At 38.9% G+C, this 19,733-nt stretch overlaps 1 protein-coding gene across 1 annotated transcript in view; it reads left to right on the top strand.

The window, feature by feature from the left end:
• The first annotated feature begins 320 nt into the window (after positions 1–320).
• Positions 321–19,733, top strand: part of PASD1 (PAS domain containing repressor 1) — a 77,226-nt gene continuing 57,813 nt past the window's right edge. The window contains exons 1-3 of the mRNA XM_047097778.1: positions 321–527; positions 4,066–4,154; positions 6,992–7,081. Coding sequence (XP_046953734.1) covers positions 488–527; positions 4,066–4,154; positions 6,992–7,081 — 219 coding nt within the window. The 5' untranslated portion in view covers positions 321–487. The remainder of the gene's footprint in view (positions 528–4,065; positions 4,155–6,991; positions 7,082–19,733) is intronic.

The following is a 19,733-nucleotide window of genomic DNA, read 5'->3' as shown; positions in this document are numbered from 1 at the left end:
GAGACAGAGACAGAGCGTGAACAGGGGAGGGACAGAGAGAGAGGGAGGCATAGAATCTGAAACAGGCTCCAGGCTCTGATCTGTCAGCACAGAGCCCAACAGGGGGCTTGAACCCACAAACTGTGAGATCATGACCTGAGCCAAAGTCAGACACTTAACTGACTGAGCCACCCAGGCGCCCCTCATTTCCTCATTTTAATATTGGCAGTTATTGTTGTCATATGAATGATCAATGGACTGGAGTTTTGCTCAGATGTTGACATTAACAACTCCCTTTCTCTCTTCTTATTTCTCCTCCATCCATTGTTCCACCATCTGAATTCTTAGACCTACCCTTACCATTAACAACCTTGATTGTTTTTTGTCACTTAGGGACGTATCTAATGTATCTGAAAATAAAAAGAAGGACCAGTACAGTTCCTTTTTCAGAGAACTGCGTGCCATAATTCAAGCTCATGGATATCCTGTAAAAGGAGACAGATATAAAATGTCACAGCACACTACTGACCCTTCACAGAAGAAGGAAGGTTTGGTCTGAGCACCCTAACCCATTCGTATAGCTTTTTGATTAGCCATATTGAAAACTAGTTGTGGGTGGGACAGCTGGATCTCTTTCTTTACTTCAAACATCTTTGGGAGAGATTAATGAATAGAGGATCTCCAGAAACACCTTCTTTTTTAAAAAAAAGTTTACTTATTTTGAGAGAGGGCGTGAGTGGGGGAGGGCCAGAGAGAGAAAGGGAGAGAGAGAATCCCAACCAGGCTGAGGAGTCCAACTTGGGGCTTGAACTCACGAACCGTGAGATCATGGTCTGAGCCAAAATCAAGAGTTGGATGCTTAACTGACTGAGCCACCCAGGCACCCCCCTGAAGCATCTTCTAATACACAGATACTTAGTTTCTCTTCATTCGTAAGTTTATTAATAGCCAATGCTTAAAATGTTATTAAGGTTCGTGGAAAAGTAGAATAAAGAAATGAGAATTAATAGAAGTATACCAGGCAATAATAATGCAGATTTATGTATCTTAGGCAATTGAAGCATATTGTAAATGTGGCTAAGGGGAACATGGCCCTGATGGTATAAAATAGTACCTATGATACCTAAGCAGGCTTAATTCAAAACATCTGAACAGGTTATACCCATATGCATATAATCATACTATAAAAATATCTTACCTTAAAAAAATATTTTCTTGACCCCATGATACTTCTGTTACTCTGTTTCTGTGTCCTCTTCACAGTACAACTTTTTGAAATGACTGTAAGACCTTTTCCCCGCATCTTCATCCTTCATTCTTTTCCTCAATCCACTCACTGAGGCTGCAGCTCTCACAACTCCACTACAGCTACTTTTGTCAGGGATAACAGTGACCTGCACATTGCTGATTGTTTGGCCCTTAACTCTCCTCATCTTCCGTGGCCTTTCAAAAACATTGGACAGGTGTCCACTCCTTTCTTCTTGAAGTACTTTTTTCTTGGCTTCCAGGATAACACACTCACTTCGTTTCTCTCTTAGCTCATCTGCTGCTCCTTCCCGTTTTTTCTTTCTACTTTTCTACTTCCCCTTTCAACTTCTGAACACTGGTGTGGCCTAGAACTCAGTCCTTGGACCTTTTTTCTTCTATGTCTACACTCATTTCCTGGGTAATCTCATCCAGTATCCTAACTGGAAGTGCTACCTCGATGTCAGTGACCTCTGCTTTATAAGTCTATCTCTAGCCCTGACCTACCTGAACTCCATACTCGAGAATCATACACGTTATTAAATCAGCAAGAGTTTCCCATGTGATTTCTTCACTTGGATATCTAATAGAAAGGTTATTATGGTCACAAAGGAACTTGTGGTCCTTCTCCACTTCATTGCCTCTCACACCCACCTACCCCCTCCCGGTTCTCCTTATTCCAGTAACTGGTACCACCAGTCATTCTTCCAGTGGCTCAAGCTAAAAATCTATGAATCATTCTTGTGTCCTCTATTTCTTCCACCTCCTCACCCAATCCATCAGCAAGTCCTTTTGGTTTTGCCTCTAAAATATATCTCAAATTTATTCACTTCTCCCCATTTCCATAGCCTTGGTATACCAACTTAATCCAGGCCACAATCATCTGTTACTTTTGCAGAAGCTTTCTGACTAGACTCTGCTTCCACTCTTGTTCCCCAATTTGATCTATTTTGCACAAACAGCCATAGTAGTCTTTTAAAAACGTATGTCACCCTCCTGCTTGAAAGTATTTCATATTCCATTCAGAGTAATGCTAACTCCTTAACATATACCCTACATGATTTGGCCCTGCCTTTCAGACTTCATTTCCTACTACTCTATCCTTTGGTCACCCTACTGTAGCCACTTTCACCTCCTGTCTGTAATTTAAATAGGACAAATTCTTTCATGCTTCACTTAACTTACTGCTTCCTCTGCTCAGGATGCTTTGCTCCCAGGTTTTGCTGTGGCTGTCTTCCTGTCACTCAGAGCTTGGCTCAGATGGTACCTTCAGTCAAGCTTTCCTTGATCACCCAGTCTAAATTATTGTACTTAAAGGTATATGAAATTATTGGTTCCATTGTCCATGTGTTCATTATCTGTCTACCCCTCCACCAGTCTTTAAGATACAAAAGGATAGTTACCTCACTTGTCTTGTTCATACTATATCCTGAGCCTCTAGAACAAAGTAGGATACATAGTTGGAGCTCAGTAAATATCAGTTAAATGAATGAGTGAATGAATGAGGTTTAATTTAACAAGAATTACCAAGTTCCATATTATTAATTAAATACTGGACACTGGGGTGTTCGTGAAGAATTGGATACAGTGCCTGTCCTGCAAGCAAAACAAGAATAAATTTATGGACAATAGTAATGTAGATAAGCCTTTTATGGTTGATTGATAAAATACATTGGTTTTATTTTCTTGGAAATATGTAGACTCTTTTCAATCTCATTTATTTCTTTGGAGGGAGTATAGGAGATGAAAGTCACTAGGCAAAGCTGAAAGACAGTGGGGAAATGACTTCAGAAATCAGCTGTTGGAGAGTGTCATGGATTGTTTCTTGAGCTTGAGGAGCTCTGACCAGAATTGAATTTCCAGGCTGGGACAGTGGTCGGAAACACTGATCTTGAGGCATTTGTGCAATTGGCATGGTTTATTTTTATATTCTGTCATTTCCCATGCAGTTACACACCCTCTTCATTTCTTCTTTAGTGAGGGTTCTGGAACTTCTCTGCTCATGCTTGGTCTGCTTCTTACCTACATCTACTGATAGGAAAGGATCTGAGACTCATACTCTCTAAGAAAACAAACTCTGCTATCAGAATTATCCTTGTCAGGAGATTTAACATTTTTAATATGGGTAAAAATTGTATTCCATGGGTCTCTAAGTTATTTGTGAGGAGAAGAAACTAACAGTTAATTGACATGCATTAAAATAACTGGAGATTGGAGATTTGTGTTAGGGAAATCCTGAGTTAGTGAAGTTAGTAGAGTAGATGGGATTGGGGGGGGGGGGGTGAAGGGAGCAGCTGTTGATGGCAAAAGCTCTGAGTGAGCACAGCAGCAGAAGAAACAGGGCTCACTGGGAAAACCAGAAAACCTTGAAGAGTGAAGAAGGATAGATGGGAGATAGAACATTGTTAACAGCTTCGAAGAGATATGAGATAGGGCTTAAAGATTTTCTAGTTAGGTGCTTGGATCTACCTAGAGCCCTTGACACAGCCTGTACCTTATCTTTCATATTAAAATTACCAGGTTTTGGTAGAATGCAGAAGACTTGAAGAAGTCAACAAAAGGAAAGAACTGGAGGTTGAAAATCATAAAATCTTTGGAGAAGTGTGTACAAGTGGAAATTGAGTTGGATGATCTTCAAGGCCTTTTTCAATTCCAAACACTTCTCTGTTTCTGATCATTTATAAGCAATTAGTTAGTCTACATCAGCTCCTTCATTAGCACTCAGCATTTTCTCATGAGAGTCTTTTCTATAAAATTAATTATAACTTTGAAAAATCTAATACCCATATCTAATCATTTTAATGTGACAGTTTTCTATCCTTTCTTTGTTTTCCTAAAAAGGCAAAGTCAATCCGGAAACCTCCAGAGACATATCTAATTGGATTCCATCATTTCAGAGCTATGAAGACTTCAAGTGTAAGACACTACAAGTAAGAGGGCATTCTTTCTTGGATTATTTTATATGTAGAATACATGCAATAGAAGATAAAAAATAGTGTTTTTCACAGTGTGGCTTGGAGACCATACATATCAGAATTACCTAGGAAGCTTGGTGAAAACACAGATTCTTGGGACCCACCTTGAACTGTCTGAATCAGAGTCTCAATCCTGGTAGAGCCAGGAGCCTGCATTTCTGACAGGCTCTACAGATGCTTCTTTGCTAACTGAGTTTTGAGAACCACTCATCTTGAGTGACAACAAACACAAACAAGTCTTTGCATGGGTTAGTGGCAAATTAAGTAATATCTGGTAGACCCTTCAACATAGATTGTTAGCCTCTATAAAACAGGCCTTCAAGTCTTATTTTTTTTTTCCGCCAAGGACATGAGGTGTTTATGGTTTCTATCTCCAAGGAAACTGGTTAGTTTTACTAAATTCAAAGGCCACAACTAAAACCTGAATTACCATGGACTTTTTCTTTTCTTTTTTTTTAATGTTTACTTATTTATTTATTTTGAAAGAGAAAAAGAGTGAATATGAGCTGGGGAGGGGCAGAGAGAGGGAGAGAGAGAATCCCAAGCAGGCTCTGGCTGTCAGTGCAGATCCTGATGCAGGGTCCCATGAACCACAAAATCACAATCTGAACCTAAATCAAGAGTCTGTCGCTAAACTGACCTAGCCATCCAGGTGTCCCAGACCATGGTCTTTTGAGTCAGACAGATAAGGCTATGAATTATGCCTTTGTCATTTATTTGCTGTGTGTCCTTGAGAAAGTTATTATCTCTGATCCTTGATTTCTTCCTCTATATAATGGGTATTGAAAAATTGCTTTCACTGAGTTGTGAGAATAAAGTGGACATACTGTAAAATATCTAGCACACTTCCTCACTCCCTTCTCTGTGTCATTCAGTTTCCCATATTTTCCATCCCCATGTCTTTCTGTGTTGCAGTCTGAGTCATTTCTTTAGCTCTGTTTTCTTTCCAGCTATGTTCTAGCATACTATTTAACTGTACATTGTGTTTTTATTTTTGATAATAATATAATTTCTAGACATTTGTTTACTTTTTATGTCTGCCTGGTCAGTTTTGAGTCTCTTGTTCTTTCATCATATTTACCCTTTATTATTTATTTAAGCAATTTAAGCAAACTTCTTTTATATTCTATCTTCAGTAATTTTGGTATCTGCTGTTTTTTATTTTGATTCTGCATTTTGTTATTTATTCTGCCCATTGTTCATGTTTTATTTCTTCTTGTGTTTTCAATATCTTATTATGAGCTCATGTCATTTGGAACTTTATCCACATGAATTCTTTGAGCCCTGGTTGTAAATTGCTTAAAGTTTATTTATTTTTGAGAGAGAGAGAGAACCCACTCAAGTGAGTGGGGGAGGGGGAGAGAGAGAGGGAGAGAGAGAAAATCACAAGCAGGTTCTACACAGTCAGTGTGGAGCCTGATGTGGGGCTCAAGCTCATGAACTCATGAATTCACGAACCATGATATCATGACCTGAGCTGAAATTAAGAGTCAGCCACCTAACTGACTGAGCCACCCAGGTGCCTCAAGCCCTGTTTTTAAAATGATTTCTCTAGAAATGATTTCAGTTTCTTTTTACTAGATGTCCAGAGTGAGAAGCACTTTATTTATTTAAACAATTTTTTAAAGTTTGTTTTATTTATTTTTGAGAGAAAGAGAGAGCATGAGCAAACATGAGCGGGGGAGGGGCAGAGAGAGGGAGAGAGAAAATCCCAAGCAGGCTCTATGCTGTCAGCGCAGAGCCTGATGCAGGGGTGGGCCCAATCTCACAGTCTGCAAAATCACGACCTGAACTGAGATTAAGAGTCAGATGCTCCAGAGTTGGCCACCCAGGTGCCCCAAGACTACTTTAAACTAAATAATGGGCTTGGGGTCTGGAAAGTTACACAGGTAGTTTGTGAATTCCAGCTCCAAATCTGTGTGAGTGAGAGCTTCTGTTTAGTGATTCTCAGATGAGACTAGTTTTTCTTTTCCTTCTCTAGCCAGAGCTGAGCCTGAGGCAGACATGTGCATTCACTCTCTCCCTTTGCTGGATAAGATCTATTTTGTCTGCTGAGAGTGTTACCCTTTGGGAAGCCTGGTTTTATGCAGAAGTCTCTGATTTCACTTCCCACCTTGTGTATGCCTGGTTTTGCTTTCTCTCTCCCAATCTCTATGCCATCAGTGTTATGCAGATATTTACAAGGCAAATTCAGGTTCCAATATCCCCTTACCTGTTAATTCTCATGTTATAGTAATTTCTGATACCAGATTGTTTCCTTTACTTTACAATAAGCTTGGTTTTGTTTTGAAATATACGTTTTTTATACTTTATTCATAATTTTAGGGGTTCTCGACCAGGAGGCACTTGTCTGTATATCAAATCCATTATATAGCAGGAAAGTGATGGTAATCTCCATATGTATAAGTAGGTGACTAACCACAAATAAAAATGCCCTGCAAAATATTCTTAGCATTTTTGAAATTAATTTTGAATAAATGTGAAACAACCTACACATGGAAATGAATCTTCCTAGCTTGTGTTGGAGAGCTTTGTGTTAATTGAGTATACATTAAAATTTGTTTGTCTAAGTGACACATCATTTGATAAACATCTCATGCTTAAGATTAAGTAGGTTCTGTGTAGGAGGCAGAATAATGGAATTTTAATTAAGTCTGTGCCTGCTTTATTGATATTTAAGGTCCACAATACATTTTCAGTGTGCTATTATAATTATTTATGCATTTAGAAATAAAGCTATCATTTTATTATTGTTCCACTATTTAATTACATTATTATTCTCTCTTCATTAGTCATTAGATGGCTTTATGATAATACTGAGCCTAGATGGAGTGATAATTTATGTCGGTGGAAGCATCACTTATCTCCTTGGCCATTTACCAGTAAGTTTTTCCAGTTTGGGGGAAGGATCATTCTGGTTTATTGTTTAGGGGTTCATTATTTGTTTTCAGGAGCATATAACTCATCAGAGAAGATGTTCTCTCAATGTTGTCAAAATGTGCACTTGTTTTATTGTCATGTTTATTGGTTTCAGTTTTAAATCTATAAAAACAAATTGTGATATGAGGTAATGAAATAGTGTGTGTGTATGTGTGTTTTGTAAAGGGCCCCGAAGGCAATCTCCAAAGAAGAATGTGCTTTTTAAAATGGAAGTCTCCTCAAAATCAGTCGGTAACCCCCAAGGTGACTACTTTGTGAAGCAGCCCTCACCGGGATGGAGGTGTTTGATTTTGTACATTTCCTTAGTGTCCACTACATACTAATTAAACAAAGAATGTCATGATTTGTTTATGCTGGCTCATGGTATCCTTTTCCAGATATGATTTGCTTTTTGTTTCTTTATATTAAAGAACAAATTATGATCTAATTTAGAAAAAAATATAGATATGATGGCATAGTTTAGCAGTATTGTAAGTATTGCTGGAGACATTTACATAGGAGTTGTAGTCAGGATCTGTGCTGTCCCAAAAGGTCACTCAATCCTGAGCTCTTTGGTATTATTATGCCCCTCTTCATGAAAGCTTTCCCTATCTTCATAAGATCATTGACTTAGAATATGTGATTACCTATAATTTTTCTGGATCTTCAGGTTGAGCATCTAAAAAATATACCACTCAAATATGAAAGTACTACATACCTTCCTGTTCCACGAATGCATGTGTGTGGAGTGAGGATAGGTAGAATACATCCACCTCCACTCTTGAAATCTCTGTCATTTGGCTAGTTGTGTGAATCTTATTTGGAATGTTGCTTTCATTGTATATTCCTCATTCTACACAGTTGAGTAAAGAACTTGACACACCCTGGCCCTGAGATCTATACCACTCAAGTTTGGAACATATAAATTAATAGAAGTCATGTTACATTACTCTTTAATTAAGTTAAAAGTGGATTTGAAGCTTATTCCACTAGTTATGCTATTCCAGCCAACATGTTGCAAGGCCCGGTTGGAAGCTTAGAGAACTTTTCTACTCTTTTATCTTTATTTGAAGATACTATGATCAATATATTTTTTTCTCATTCTGTTTTATTTCTTTTAGAGAGCAGTTCACATTTCCAAATTCAGCTTATATGTGTAGGATGCCAAAACAGCTGAATAAAATACAAATATTAGAGATTTTCATTGAATTAGACTTTAGACCACTTATATCATGGAAGAAGAATGGTCTTATTAAATCTATATTAAAAGAAAGATTGTATGAGTATGATCCATGACAGATTAAGTTTTGTTATAGTGAAGACTAGAAATCTTCCCAAAGTCTTATATTAGATAGTACTTAAACCAAATTGGTCATTGTGAAAGGAAAGGTGAACTTTTCCTATTGTGAGGATTTTACACAGTGAATGTCTTTGTCATGCTATCCTTGTTTCTTTTTTTTTATGTTTTTTTTCTTTTTTTTTTTTTTTTATATGAAGTTTATTGACAAATTGGTTTCCATACAACACCCAGTGCTCATCCCAAACGGTGCCCTCCTCAATACCCATCACCCACCCGCCCCTCCCTCCCACCCCCCATCAACCCTCAGTTTGTTCTCAGTTTTTAACAGTCTCTTATGCTTTGGCTCTCTCCCACTCTAACGTCCTTTTTTTTTTTTTTTCCTTCCCCTCCCCCATGGGTTCCTGTTAAGTTTCTCAGGATCCACATAAGAGTGAAACCATATGGTATCTGTCTTTCTCTGTATGGCTTATTTCACTTAGCATCACACTCTCCAGTTCCATCCACGTTGCTACAAAAGGCCATATTTCATTTTTTCTCATTGCCACGTAGTATTCCATTGTGTATATAAACCACAATTTCTTTATCCATTCATCAGTTGATGGACATTTAGGCTCTTTCCATAATTTGGCTATTGTTGAGAGTGCTGCTATGAACATTGGGGTACAAGTGCCCCTATGCATCAGTACTCCTGTATCCCTTGGGTAGATTCCTAGCAGTGCTATTGCTGGGTCATAGGGTAGGTCTATTTTTAATTTTCTGAGGAACCTCCACACTGCTTTCCAGAGCGGCTGCACCAATTTGCATTCCCACCAACAGTGCAAGAGGGTTCCCGTTTCTCCACATCCTCTCCAGCATCTATAGTCTCCTGATTTGTTCATTTTGGCCACTCTGACTGGCGTGAGGTGATACCTGAGTGTGGTTTTGATTTGTATTTCCCTGATAAGGAGCGACGCTGAACATCTTTTCATGTGCCTGTTGGCCATCTGGATGTCTTCTTTAGAGAAGTGTCTATTCATGTTTTCTGCCCATTTCTTCACTGGGTTATTTGTTTTTCGGGTGTGGAGTTTGGTGAGCTCTTTATAGATTTTAGATACTAGCCCTTTGTCCGATATGTCATTTGCAAATATCTTTTCCCATTCCGTTGGTTGCCTTTTAGTTTTGTTGGTTGTTTCCTTTGCTGTGCAGAAGCTTTTTATCTTCATAAGGTCCCAGTAATTCACTTTTGCTTTTAATTCCCTTGCCTTTGGGGATGTGTCGAGTAAGAGATTGCTACGGCTGAGGTCAGAGAGGTCTTTTCCTGCTTTCTCCTCTAAGGTTCTGATGGTTTCCTGTCTCACATTTAGGTCCTTTATCCATTTTGAGTTTATTTTTGTAAATGGTGTGAGAAAGTGGTCTAGTTTCAACCTTCTGCATGTTGCTGTCCAGTTCTCCCAACACCATTTGTTAAAGAGGCTGTCTTTTTTCCATTGGATGTTCTTTCCTGCTTTGTCAAAGATGAGTTGGCCATATGTTTGTGGGTCTAGTTCTGGGGTTTCTATTCTATTCCATTGGTCCATGTGTCTGTTTTTATGCCAATACCATGCTGTCTTGATGATGACAGCTTTGTAGTAGAGGCTGAAGTCTGGGATTGTGATGCCTCCTGCTTTGGTCTTCTTCTTCAAAATTCCTTTGGCTATTCGGGGCCTTTTGTGGTTCCATATGAATTTTAGGATGGCTTGTTCTAGTTTCGAGAAGAATGCTGGTGCAATTTTGATTGGGATTGCATTGAATGTGTAGATAGCTTTGGGTAGTATTGACATTTTGACAATATTTATTCTTCCAATCCATGAGCAGGGAATGTCTTTCCATTTCTTTATATCTTCTTCAATTACCTTCATAAGCTTTCTATAGTTTTCAGCATACAGATCTTTTACATCTTTGGTTAGATTTATTCCTAGGTATTTTATGCTTCTTGGTGCAATTGTGAATGGGATCAGTTTCTTTAATTGTCTTTCTGTTGCTTCATTGTTAGTGTATAAGAATGCAACTGATTTCTGTACATTGATTTTGTATCCTGCAACTTTGCTGAATTCATGTATCAGTTCTAGCAGACTTTTGGTGGAGTCTGTCGGATTTTCCATGTATAATATCATGTCATCTGCAAAAAGCGAAAGCTTGACTTCATCTTTGCCAATTTTGATGCCTTTGATTTCCTTTTGTTGTCTGATTGCTGATGCTAGAACTTCCAACACTATGTTAAACAACAGCGGTGAGAGTGGACATCCCTGTCGTGTTCCTGATCTCAGGGAAAAAGCTCTCAGTTTTTCCCCGTTGAGGATGATGTTAGCTGTGGGCTTTTCATAAATGGCTTTTATGATGTTTAAGTATGTTCCTTCTATCCGGACTTTCTCAAGGGTTTTTATTAAGAAAGGGTGCTGAATTTTGTCAAAGGCCTTTTCTGCATCGATTGACAGGATCATGTGGTTCTTTTTTTTTGTTAATGTGATGTATCACGTTGATTGATTTGCGAATGTTGAACCAGCCCTGCATCCCAGGAATGAATCCCACTTGATCATGGTGAATAATTCTTTTTATATGCTGTTGAATTCGATTTGCTAGTATCTTATTGAGAATTTTTGCATCCATATTCATCAGGGATATTGGCCTGTAGTTCTTTTTTTTACTGGGTCTCTGTCTGGTTTAGGAATCAAAGTAATACTGGCTTCATAGAATGAGTCTGGAAGTTTTCCTTCCCTTTCTATTTCTTGGAATAGCTTGAGAAGGATAGGTATTATCTCTGCTTTAAACGTCTGGTAGAACTCCCCTGGGAAGCCATCTGGTCCTGGACTCTTATTTGTTGGGAGATTTTTGATAACCGATTCAATTTCTTCGCTGGTGATGGGTCTGTTCAAGCTTTCTCTTTCCTCCTGGTTGAGTTTTGAAAGAGTGTGGGTGTTTAGGAATTTGTCCATTTTTTCCAGGTTGTCCAATTTGTTGGCATATAATTTTTCATAGTATTCCCTGATAATTGTTTGTATCTCTGAGGGATTGGTTGTAATAATCCTATTTTCATTCATGATTTTATCTATTTGGGTCATCTCCCTTTTCTTTTTGAGAAGCCTGGCTAGAGGTTTGTCAATTTTGTTTATTTTTTCAAAAAACCAACTCTTGGTTTCATTGATCTGCTCTACAGTTTTTTTAGATTCTATATTGTTTATTTCTGCTCTGATCTTTATTATTTCTCTTCTTCTGCTGGGTTTAGGCTGCCTTTGCTGTTCTGCTTCTATTTCCTTTAGGTGTGCTGTTCGATTTTGTATTTGGGATTTTTCTTGTTTCTTGAGATAGGCCTGGATTGCCATGTATTTTCCTCTCAGGACTGCATTCGCTGCGTCCCAAATCGTTTGGATTGTTGTATTTTCATTTTCATTTGTTTCCATATATTTTTTGATTTCTTCTCTAATTGCCTGGTTGACCCACTCATTCTTTAGTAGGGTGTTCTTTAACCTCCATGCTTTTGGAGGTTTTCCAGACTTTTTCCTGTGGTTGATTTCAAGCTTCATAGCATTGTGGTCTGAAAGTATGCATGGTATAATTTCAATTCTTGTAAACTTATGAAGGGCTGTTTTGTGACCCAGTATATGATCTATCTTGGAGAATGTTCCATGTGCATTCGAGAAGAAAGTATATTCTGTTGCTTTGGGATGCAGAGTTCTAAATATATCTGTCAAGTCCATCTGATCCAATGTATCATTCAGGGCCCTTCTTTCTTTATTGACCGTGTGTCTAGATGATCTATCCATTTCTGTAAGTGGAGTGTTAAAGTCCCCTACAATTACCACATTCTTATCAATAAGGTTGCTTATGTTTGTGAGTAATTGTTTTATATATTTGGGGGCTCCGGTATTTGGCGCATAGACATTTATAATTGTTAGCTCTTCCTGATGGATAAGACCCTGTAATTATTATAAAATGCCCTTCTTCATCTCTTGTTACAGCCTTTAATTTAAAGTCTAGTTTGTCTGATATAAGTATGGCTACTCCAGCTTTCTTTTGGCTTCCAGTAGCATGATAAATAGTTCTCCATCCCCTCACTCTCAATCTAAAGGTGTCCTCAGGTCTAAAATGAGTCTCTTGTAGACAGCAAATAGATGGGTCTTGTTTTTTTATCCATTCTGATACCCTATGTCTTTTGGTTGGCGCATTTAATCCATTTACATTCAGTGTTATTATAGAAAGATATGGGTTTAGAGTCATTGTGATGTCTGTATGTTTTATGCTTGTAGCGATATCTCTGGTACTTTGTCTCACAGGGTCCCCCTTAGGATCTCTTGTAGGGCTGGTTTAGTGGTGACAAATTCCTTCAGTTTTTGTTTGTTTGGGAAGACCTTTATCTCTCCTTCTATTCTAAATGACAGACTTGCTGGATAAAGGATTCTCAGCTGCATATTTTTTCAGTTCATCACATTGAAGATTTCCTGCCATTCCTTCTGGCCTGCCAACTTTCAATGGAGAGATCCCTCACGAGTCTTATTGGTCTCCCTTTATATGTTAGAGCACATTTATCCCTAGCTGTTTTTAGAATTTTCTCTTTATCCTTGTATTTTGCCAGTTTCACTATGATATGTCGTGCAGAAGATCGATTCAAGTTACGTCTGAAGGGAGTTCTCTGTGCCTCTTGGATTTCAATGCCTTTTTCCTTCCCCAGTTCAGGGAAGTTCTCAGCTATTATTTCTTCAAGTACCCCTTCAGCACCTTTCCCTCTCTCTTCCTCCTCTGGGGTACCAATTATGCGTATATTATTTCTTTTTAGTGTATCACTTAGTTCTCTAATTTTCCCCTCATACTTCTGGATTTTTTTATCTCTCTTTTTCTCAGCTTCCTCTTTTTCCATACCTTTATCTTCTAGTTCACCTATTCTCTCATCTGCGTCTTGAATCCGAGCCGTCGTGTTTCCATTTTGTTTTGCATTTCTTTTAAAGCATTTTTCAGCTCCTCGTGACTGTTCCTTAGTCCCTTGATCTCTGTAGCAAGAGATTCTCTGCTGTCCTCTATACTGTTTTCAAGCCCAGTGATTAATTTTATGACTATTATTCTAAATTCACTTTCTGTTATATTATTTAAATCCTTTTTGATCAGTTCATTGGCTGTTGTTATTTCCTGGAGATTCTTCTGAGGGGAATTCTTCCGTTTGGTCATTTTGGATAGTCCCTGGAGTGGTGAGGACCTGCAGGGCACTTCCCCTGTGCTGTGGTGTATAACTGGAGTTGGTGGGCGGGGCCGCAGTGAGACCTGATGTCTGCCCCCAGCCCACCGCTGGGGCCACAGTCAGACTGGTGTGTGCCTTCTCTTCCCCTCTCCTAGGGGCGGGATTCACTGTGGGGTGGTGTGGCCGTCTGGGCTACTTGCACCCTGCCAGGCTTGTGGTGCTGGGGATCTGGCGTATTAGCTGGGGTGGGTAGGCAAGGTGCACGGGGGCAGGAGGGGCAGGCTTAGCTCGCTTCTCCTTAGGTGATCCACTTCAGGAGGGGCCCTGTGGCAGCAGGAGGGAGTCAGATCCGCTGCCAGAGGTTTGGCTCCGCAAAAGCACAGAGTTGGGTGTTTGTGCGGAGCGAGCAAGTTCCCTGGCAGGAACTGGTTCCCTTTGGGATTTTGGCTGGGGGATGGGCGGGGGAGATGGTGCTGGTGAGCGCCTTTGTTCCCCACCAAGCTGAGCTCTGTCATCCGGGGGCTCAGCAACTCTCCCTCCCTTTGTCCTCCAGCCTTCCCGCTTTCCAAGCAGAGCTGTTAACTTATGACCTCCCAGACTCTAAGTCGCGCTTGCTGTCGGAACACACTCCGTCCGGCCTCTCCGCTTTTGCAAGCCAGACTCGGGGGCTCTGCTTGGCCGGCAGGCTACCCCTCCGCCCCGCCTCCCTCCCGCCAGTCCATGGAGCGCGCACCGCCTCGCCACCCTTCCTACCCTCTTCCGTGGGCCTCTCGTCTGCGCTTGGCTCCAGAGACTCCTTTCTGCTAATCCTCTGGTGGTTTTCTGGGTTAGTGAGGCAGGTGAAGGTGGAATCTAAGTGATCAGCAGGATGCGCGGTGAGCCCAGCGTCCTCCTAGGCCGCCATCTTCCCTCTAAAAGCTATCCTTGTTTCTTTATGTTGTTTGGTTCAAACTTTTCACTCTCAAGAGAATATTTCAACTTTAAGCATTTTAGGTAACATGCACACACACAGACTTACCCTAAGGTAGAGGTATCTGGGACATGGGGTTGAATGACTAATCTTAAGCCATTGATTTGATTACCAGCGATGGGTATACTTAAAAATAAAGCTATTAATATTAGGTCTGTACATAAACATGAAATGAGAATGGAGTTTTATAATCTCGTTAAAAAGGACTTATACCTGAGGCATAAGTTCACACTTTTCTTCATTAAATCCTAACTCTTCTTAATTTGTAACAACATGAAATTTTTCCCAGGCTTTGATTAAAAATTTCATTTTTATAAGTCACCCATCTTATATTAATGTAGAGACAAAACCATTTCTAAAGGATCTTCCTGGCTCCAGGAAGCTACAATTTCATTAAATATCAAGACACCTCTTTCTCTTGGGCAACCGTAAACTGCTAGCATGGTGGATGGAAAGAAGTTGTTCTCTGAAATCAGACAATCTGAAGATTAAAATTTAGCTCTATCACTTAATAACTACATGAGCTTTAGTTTCTCATCTGTGAATGTGGAAAAAATATTCCTTGAGGTGGGTTTTGCAAATGTGGGGTTAGTGAAGACCTGCCTTATCAGGGGACATTTGAACAGAGACCTGAATGGAATGAGTATGTGAGTCATACAGATAACTGGAGCAAATATGTTCCAGGCAGAATCAAAAGCAAGTGACAAGGCACTAAGACAAGAATGTGCTTGATGTGGAAAAGGCACAATAGAGAGGCTGTTGTGACCGGAGTGCTGTGATCAAAAGGAAAAGTACTAGGAGGTGATGAGGTCAGAGCAGTAGCAGAGGTCTACCCTGTTTCAGGCCATTGTAATGACTTTGTCTTTTCCTCCAAGATGGGAGAAAGCCATTGTGGGGGTTGGAGCAGATGAAGGAAATTATGAGCTTTTTTTTGGGAGGGGGTCACTCTGGCTTCTGTGTTAAAAAAATAGGCTATGGGTCATTTATTTTGTTTCTTAAATCTCACATATGAGCAAAGGGAACATAAAAGAGAAGCAAAGCAAGAAACAGACTTTTTAAAAAATATTTATTTAGTTTTGAGAGAGAGACAGAGAGTGAGCAGGGGAGGGGCAGAGAAAGAGAGACAGACAGAATCTGGAGCAGGCTCCACGCTCTGAGCTGTCAGCACAGAACCCGATGCGGGTCTCGAATGCACAAACTGTGAGATCATGATCTGAGCCAAAGTCAGAAGCTTAACCGACTGAGCCACCCAGGTGCCCCAAGAAACAGACTCTTAACTCTAGAGAACACACTAGAGAGGAGGGAGGAAGTAGGTGATGGGGATTAAGGAGTGTACTTGTTGAGATGAGGACTGGGTGATGTATGGAAGTGTTGGATCACTATATTGTACACCTGAAACTAAAATTACACTGTATGTTAAGTATACTGCAACTAAAAAAAAGAATAAGCTATGGAGGCAGACATGAAAGTAGGGAGTCCACTTGGAAAGCTATTGCATTAATCCAGGCTATTAGATAGTGATGAATTGCAGTAAGGTGGATGTGGAAGCCATCGGTGTTTTGTAGGTAAAATAAGTTTTGCTGATGGATTGGATGGGCGTGTGACAAAAAGATATGAGGAGTCCAAGATATGATGTTGTAACACATACCATTGTGACCGAAATGAGGTCTACTATCATCATGGTATTAAATTTATATCGGAAATCTGCCATTGTATTTTCCCACTCATTTATTTCCTTGATAGTTTTTCCTTTGGAAAAACTTGCAGTCACTTGTAGTAGTACCTTGTACTTCCTAGCAGCCTGCTCTCCTACTCACCCTACTTCATCACTACCCCCCAAAAAAATTAAAACTGGGAATTTACATGTAGTTGTTCTCTTTTACAATTCTTAAAGAAATTGTGGGGTTTCCTCTGGAAAGAGTTTCTCAGCATTGAATTATTAAGAAACTTTAGCAGGTTTTGAATATAGGTATATGGTTAGTTCATGATAATTGTGATGAATTTTCCTCTCTTCTCCCTGTGAAGCTTACAGCATAGTAGAGAATTACTCGTGATGAGTCTTGTTTGATTCAAAATGCAGTCTGAATTTCATGCAGAGGCTCTTATACTTCCCTGTGCCCTATATAGTTGAACAGTTTTCTAATGCGTGTTTAATGTGAATGTCTCTGCCAACAAAAAGATACTTCTTGCCTGGATCCTCAATAAATGTCATGGAGTGGAGAAAATTCCTTTACTTTTTTTTTTTTGACATCACTGAGACTCACCACACTAATATTTGTGGGACAACTAATAAGTATTTGCAAACTTGGCTTTTGAAAAACCTTTTTAATTTTTCACTGGTATTTATCTTTGCTTATTTAAGCTTTAAGTGCCTTGATCTTTCTGCCTTGTGTAATAAGAAGAGCAAATGCTAAAGATTTATAAAAATAACGTGGTGTTGATAATGTTTTCAGATCTCTGCCCTTTAACTATGGAGTAGTTACACTGAAATGATTGTTACATTCACCTTTTTTAGTTGGTGGTCAGTTCTAAGGCATTCATTGTGACTATCACTGTCCTTAAAGAATGTAGTTAATTAATAAGAAAATCTTTACCAGTATTTCCATCTATGGGGATGTACACTATCAAAAGTCTGCTCACTTTGAATTCTTTGATGCGACAGTGCTGTCCTTTATTCTTCTACTGATGAAAGAACTGGTGAGCCGTGACACTTTGTACCTCTTGTTACAGTCTTATTTTATACTTTGCATCATAATTTTGTGCCTGTCTCATCTGCTCTACTGAATTACGTATTCATTAAAATTAGAATTCATATCAGGATCATCATGTTTAACCCTTATAAGTGCTCAATAAAAAAAAAGAAATTGATAAATTGCTTCATGTGGAGTGTCCAAAATGCAGAAACTGTCCCAGTAGCAAATCAGCTGCCCTTGGTATAAATTGGACTTGAAGCAACTATGGTAGACTGGAGGGAACAATGGATATACAGTTATTTGGATGGACTTGGGGATGAAATTTACCACTGAACTTCTGATCTCTCAATATTGGACAAGCCTTAATTTCTTCATCAACAAAATAGGAGATAATTTTTCCTCTCACAGGGTGTTATGATAGCTTATTTGTGTGAATATACCTAGCACAGTGTCTGGCATGGAGCAGTTGTTAATCATGTGTTAGATAAATGAATGAATGAGTGGTTTCCACTGACCAGAGGTAACTTGGTTTGGTACCTATAGTTTGTTTCATAACTAAACTAATAAAATAATTTTTATTGAAAAAGTGAAGTTTAATGAAAAATATCTATATTTCTTTTGGGAGGTAAATTTCTTATTGAATGACTTTCATTGTCAAAATTTATTGCTTGTTAATTTCATAATGTTTTGTTTGCTAAATTAAGGTAATATTTCTGCCCTCAATCAAGCCATGCTTCTTTTTTTTTTTTATATGAAATTTATTGACAAATTGGTTTCCATACGCCATGCTTTTTTTTTGATTGAGTCAGGATCAATCTGCTAATTTGAACATTGGATAACTATAGGCTAGCTTCTACAAATGGACCATAAAATATATTTCTGAATTTGACTGTACATTATTAATATTATTCATTTAAAAATTATTTGAATCTGTGGTTCATCACCCAAAACCATTATTCAGCTACAAAGAATACTTTGTTTATTACTTTGTTCCTATCACATTAAAAACTCATTACTTAACTTAATGTCTGATATTCAATTTATCCATGTGTCACCATATTTCAGCTACATGGTACAGCATTATTCATTCAACTAACATTTACTGAATGCTCACTTGTGCCAAGCTGAGTTCTAGGTGTTGAGGATTTAATAGTGAATAAGTCAGCAAAGGTCTCTGTTCTAATGTTATTTACATTTTACTGAGGGAGACAGATAATAAACAGATAAACATATACATGTGACTATAATGTCAGGTGGTAATGAATGTGTTATGAAAAAAAAGGCAGGAAGAGAATGTCAAGAAATCAGTTCCGTTTAAAATACTTTTGAGTGGAGACTTGAATGAAGTAAGGGAGAACATCATTGTAAATATCTAGAAAACAATGTTTCACATTGAATGAAGAGCATTTTAGGGCCCCAAGGTGACTATTTTCTTGGTGTATTTGGATATGAACAAGGAGTTTAGTGTACCTGGAATGTAGTGAGCAAGCATAAAAAAATGGGAGGGACTAAAGTCAATGAACAGCAAGGGACGAGAACATAGAACTATATAAGCCATTGAAATTACTTTGGCTTTTGCTCTGAATCACTTGGGTAGCTGGTGGAAAATTTTAAGTAGAGGAAAACTTGACTTATGTTTTAAATGAAACATTGTAGCTGTTCTGTGAAGAATGGAGTGGGAGCAGGGACGCTTCAAAAATAAATACAGGGAGAGGAGGTAAGGCTGTTGCAGTAATCCAATCTAGAGATTATGGTTTAGCCCATGTGGTGAAAAGTGGACCGATTCTGCATCCATTTTGACTGTTTTACCAACAGAGTTTGCTGATTGACTGGGTTTGGGGTTTAGGAGGAAAAAGGCAAGTCAAGGACAAGCATGAGGGTAAATGATGGTGTCATTTACTGAAATGTGGAAGACTGAGGGAGTAGCATGCTTTGTGAGGGAAAAATTCAGGTGCACTATTTTGAACATCTTAAAATTGAAATCCTATTAGACATCTAAGATGAGTTATCTAGAAGACTTCAGGGAGAAGTCTGGACTGGAGGTACAAAGATAGTTGGTATTGGATGAGCTACAACAGAAAGAGACTGCCCACAAAAGACAGCATAGTAAAAGAAGTCTAATGACTAGGCCCTACGAACCCCAGTGTCAAGTAGTCAGACAGAGGAGAAAGATCCAGCTAAGAAAACCATGAGGGAGTAGCCTTCAAAGCAGAAGGATAGCCATATTTGTATGCTTTTCTGGAAGCCGAGTATAAATAAAGTGTCTCAAGAAGAAGGAGGGATTTGTTGTATCAAATGCTGAGATGTTAGTGAGGGTTGAGAATTGACGATTGGATTTGGCAATGTGTGGAGATCACTGGTGACCTTGACAAAAGTGGAGTGGTTAGGGTAAAAATCTGGTTAGTGTGGTTTCAAGGCAGAGTGAAAGCTAAAGAAATGAGAGGCAGCAAGTATAGTTCCTTTCAAA

Source organism: Lynx rufus, unplaced genomic scaffold (genome assembly GCF_022079265.1).
Source record: "Lynx rufus isolate CCGP_SWC_20201006 ecotype Redwood Valley unplaced genomic scaffold, mLynRuf1.p SCAF_40, whole genome shotgun sequence".
Taxonomy (NCBI): Eukaryota; Metazoa; Chordata; class Mammalia; order Carnivora; family Felidae; genus Lynx; species Lynx rufus.
This window is presented reverse-complemented; position numbering and strand designations above follow the sequence as displayed.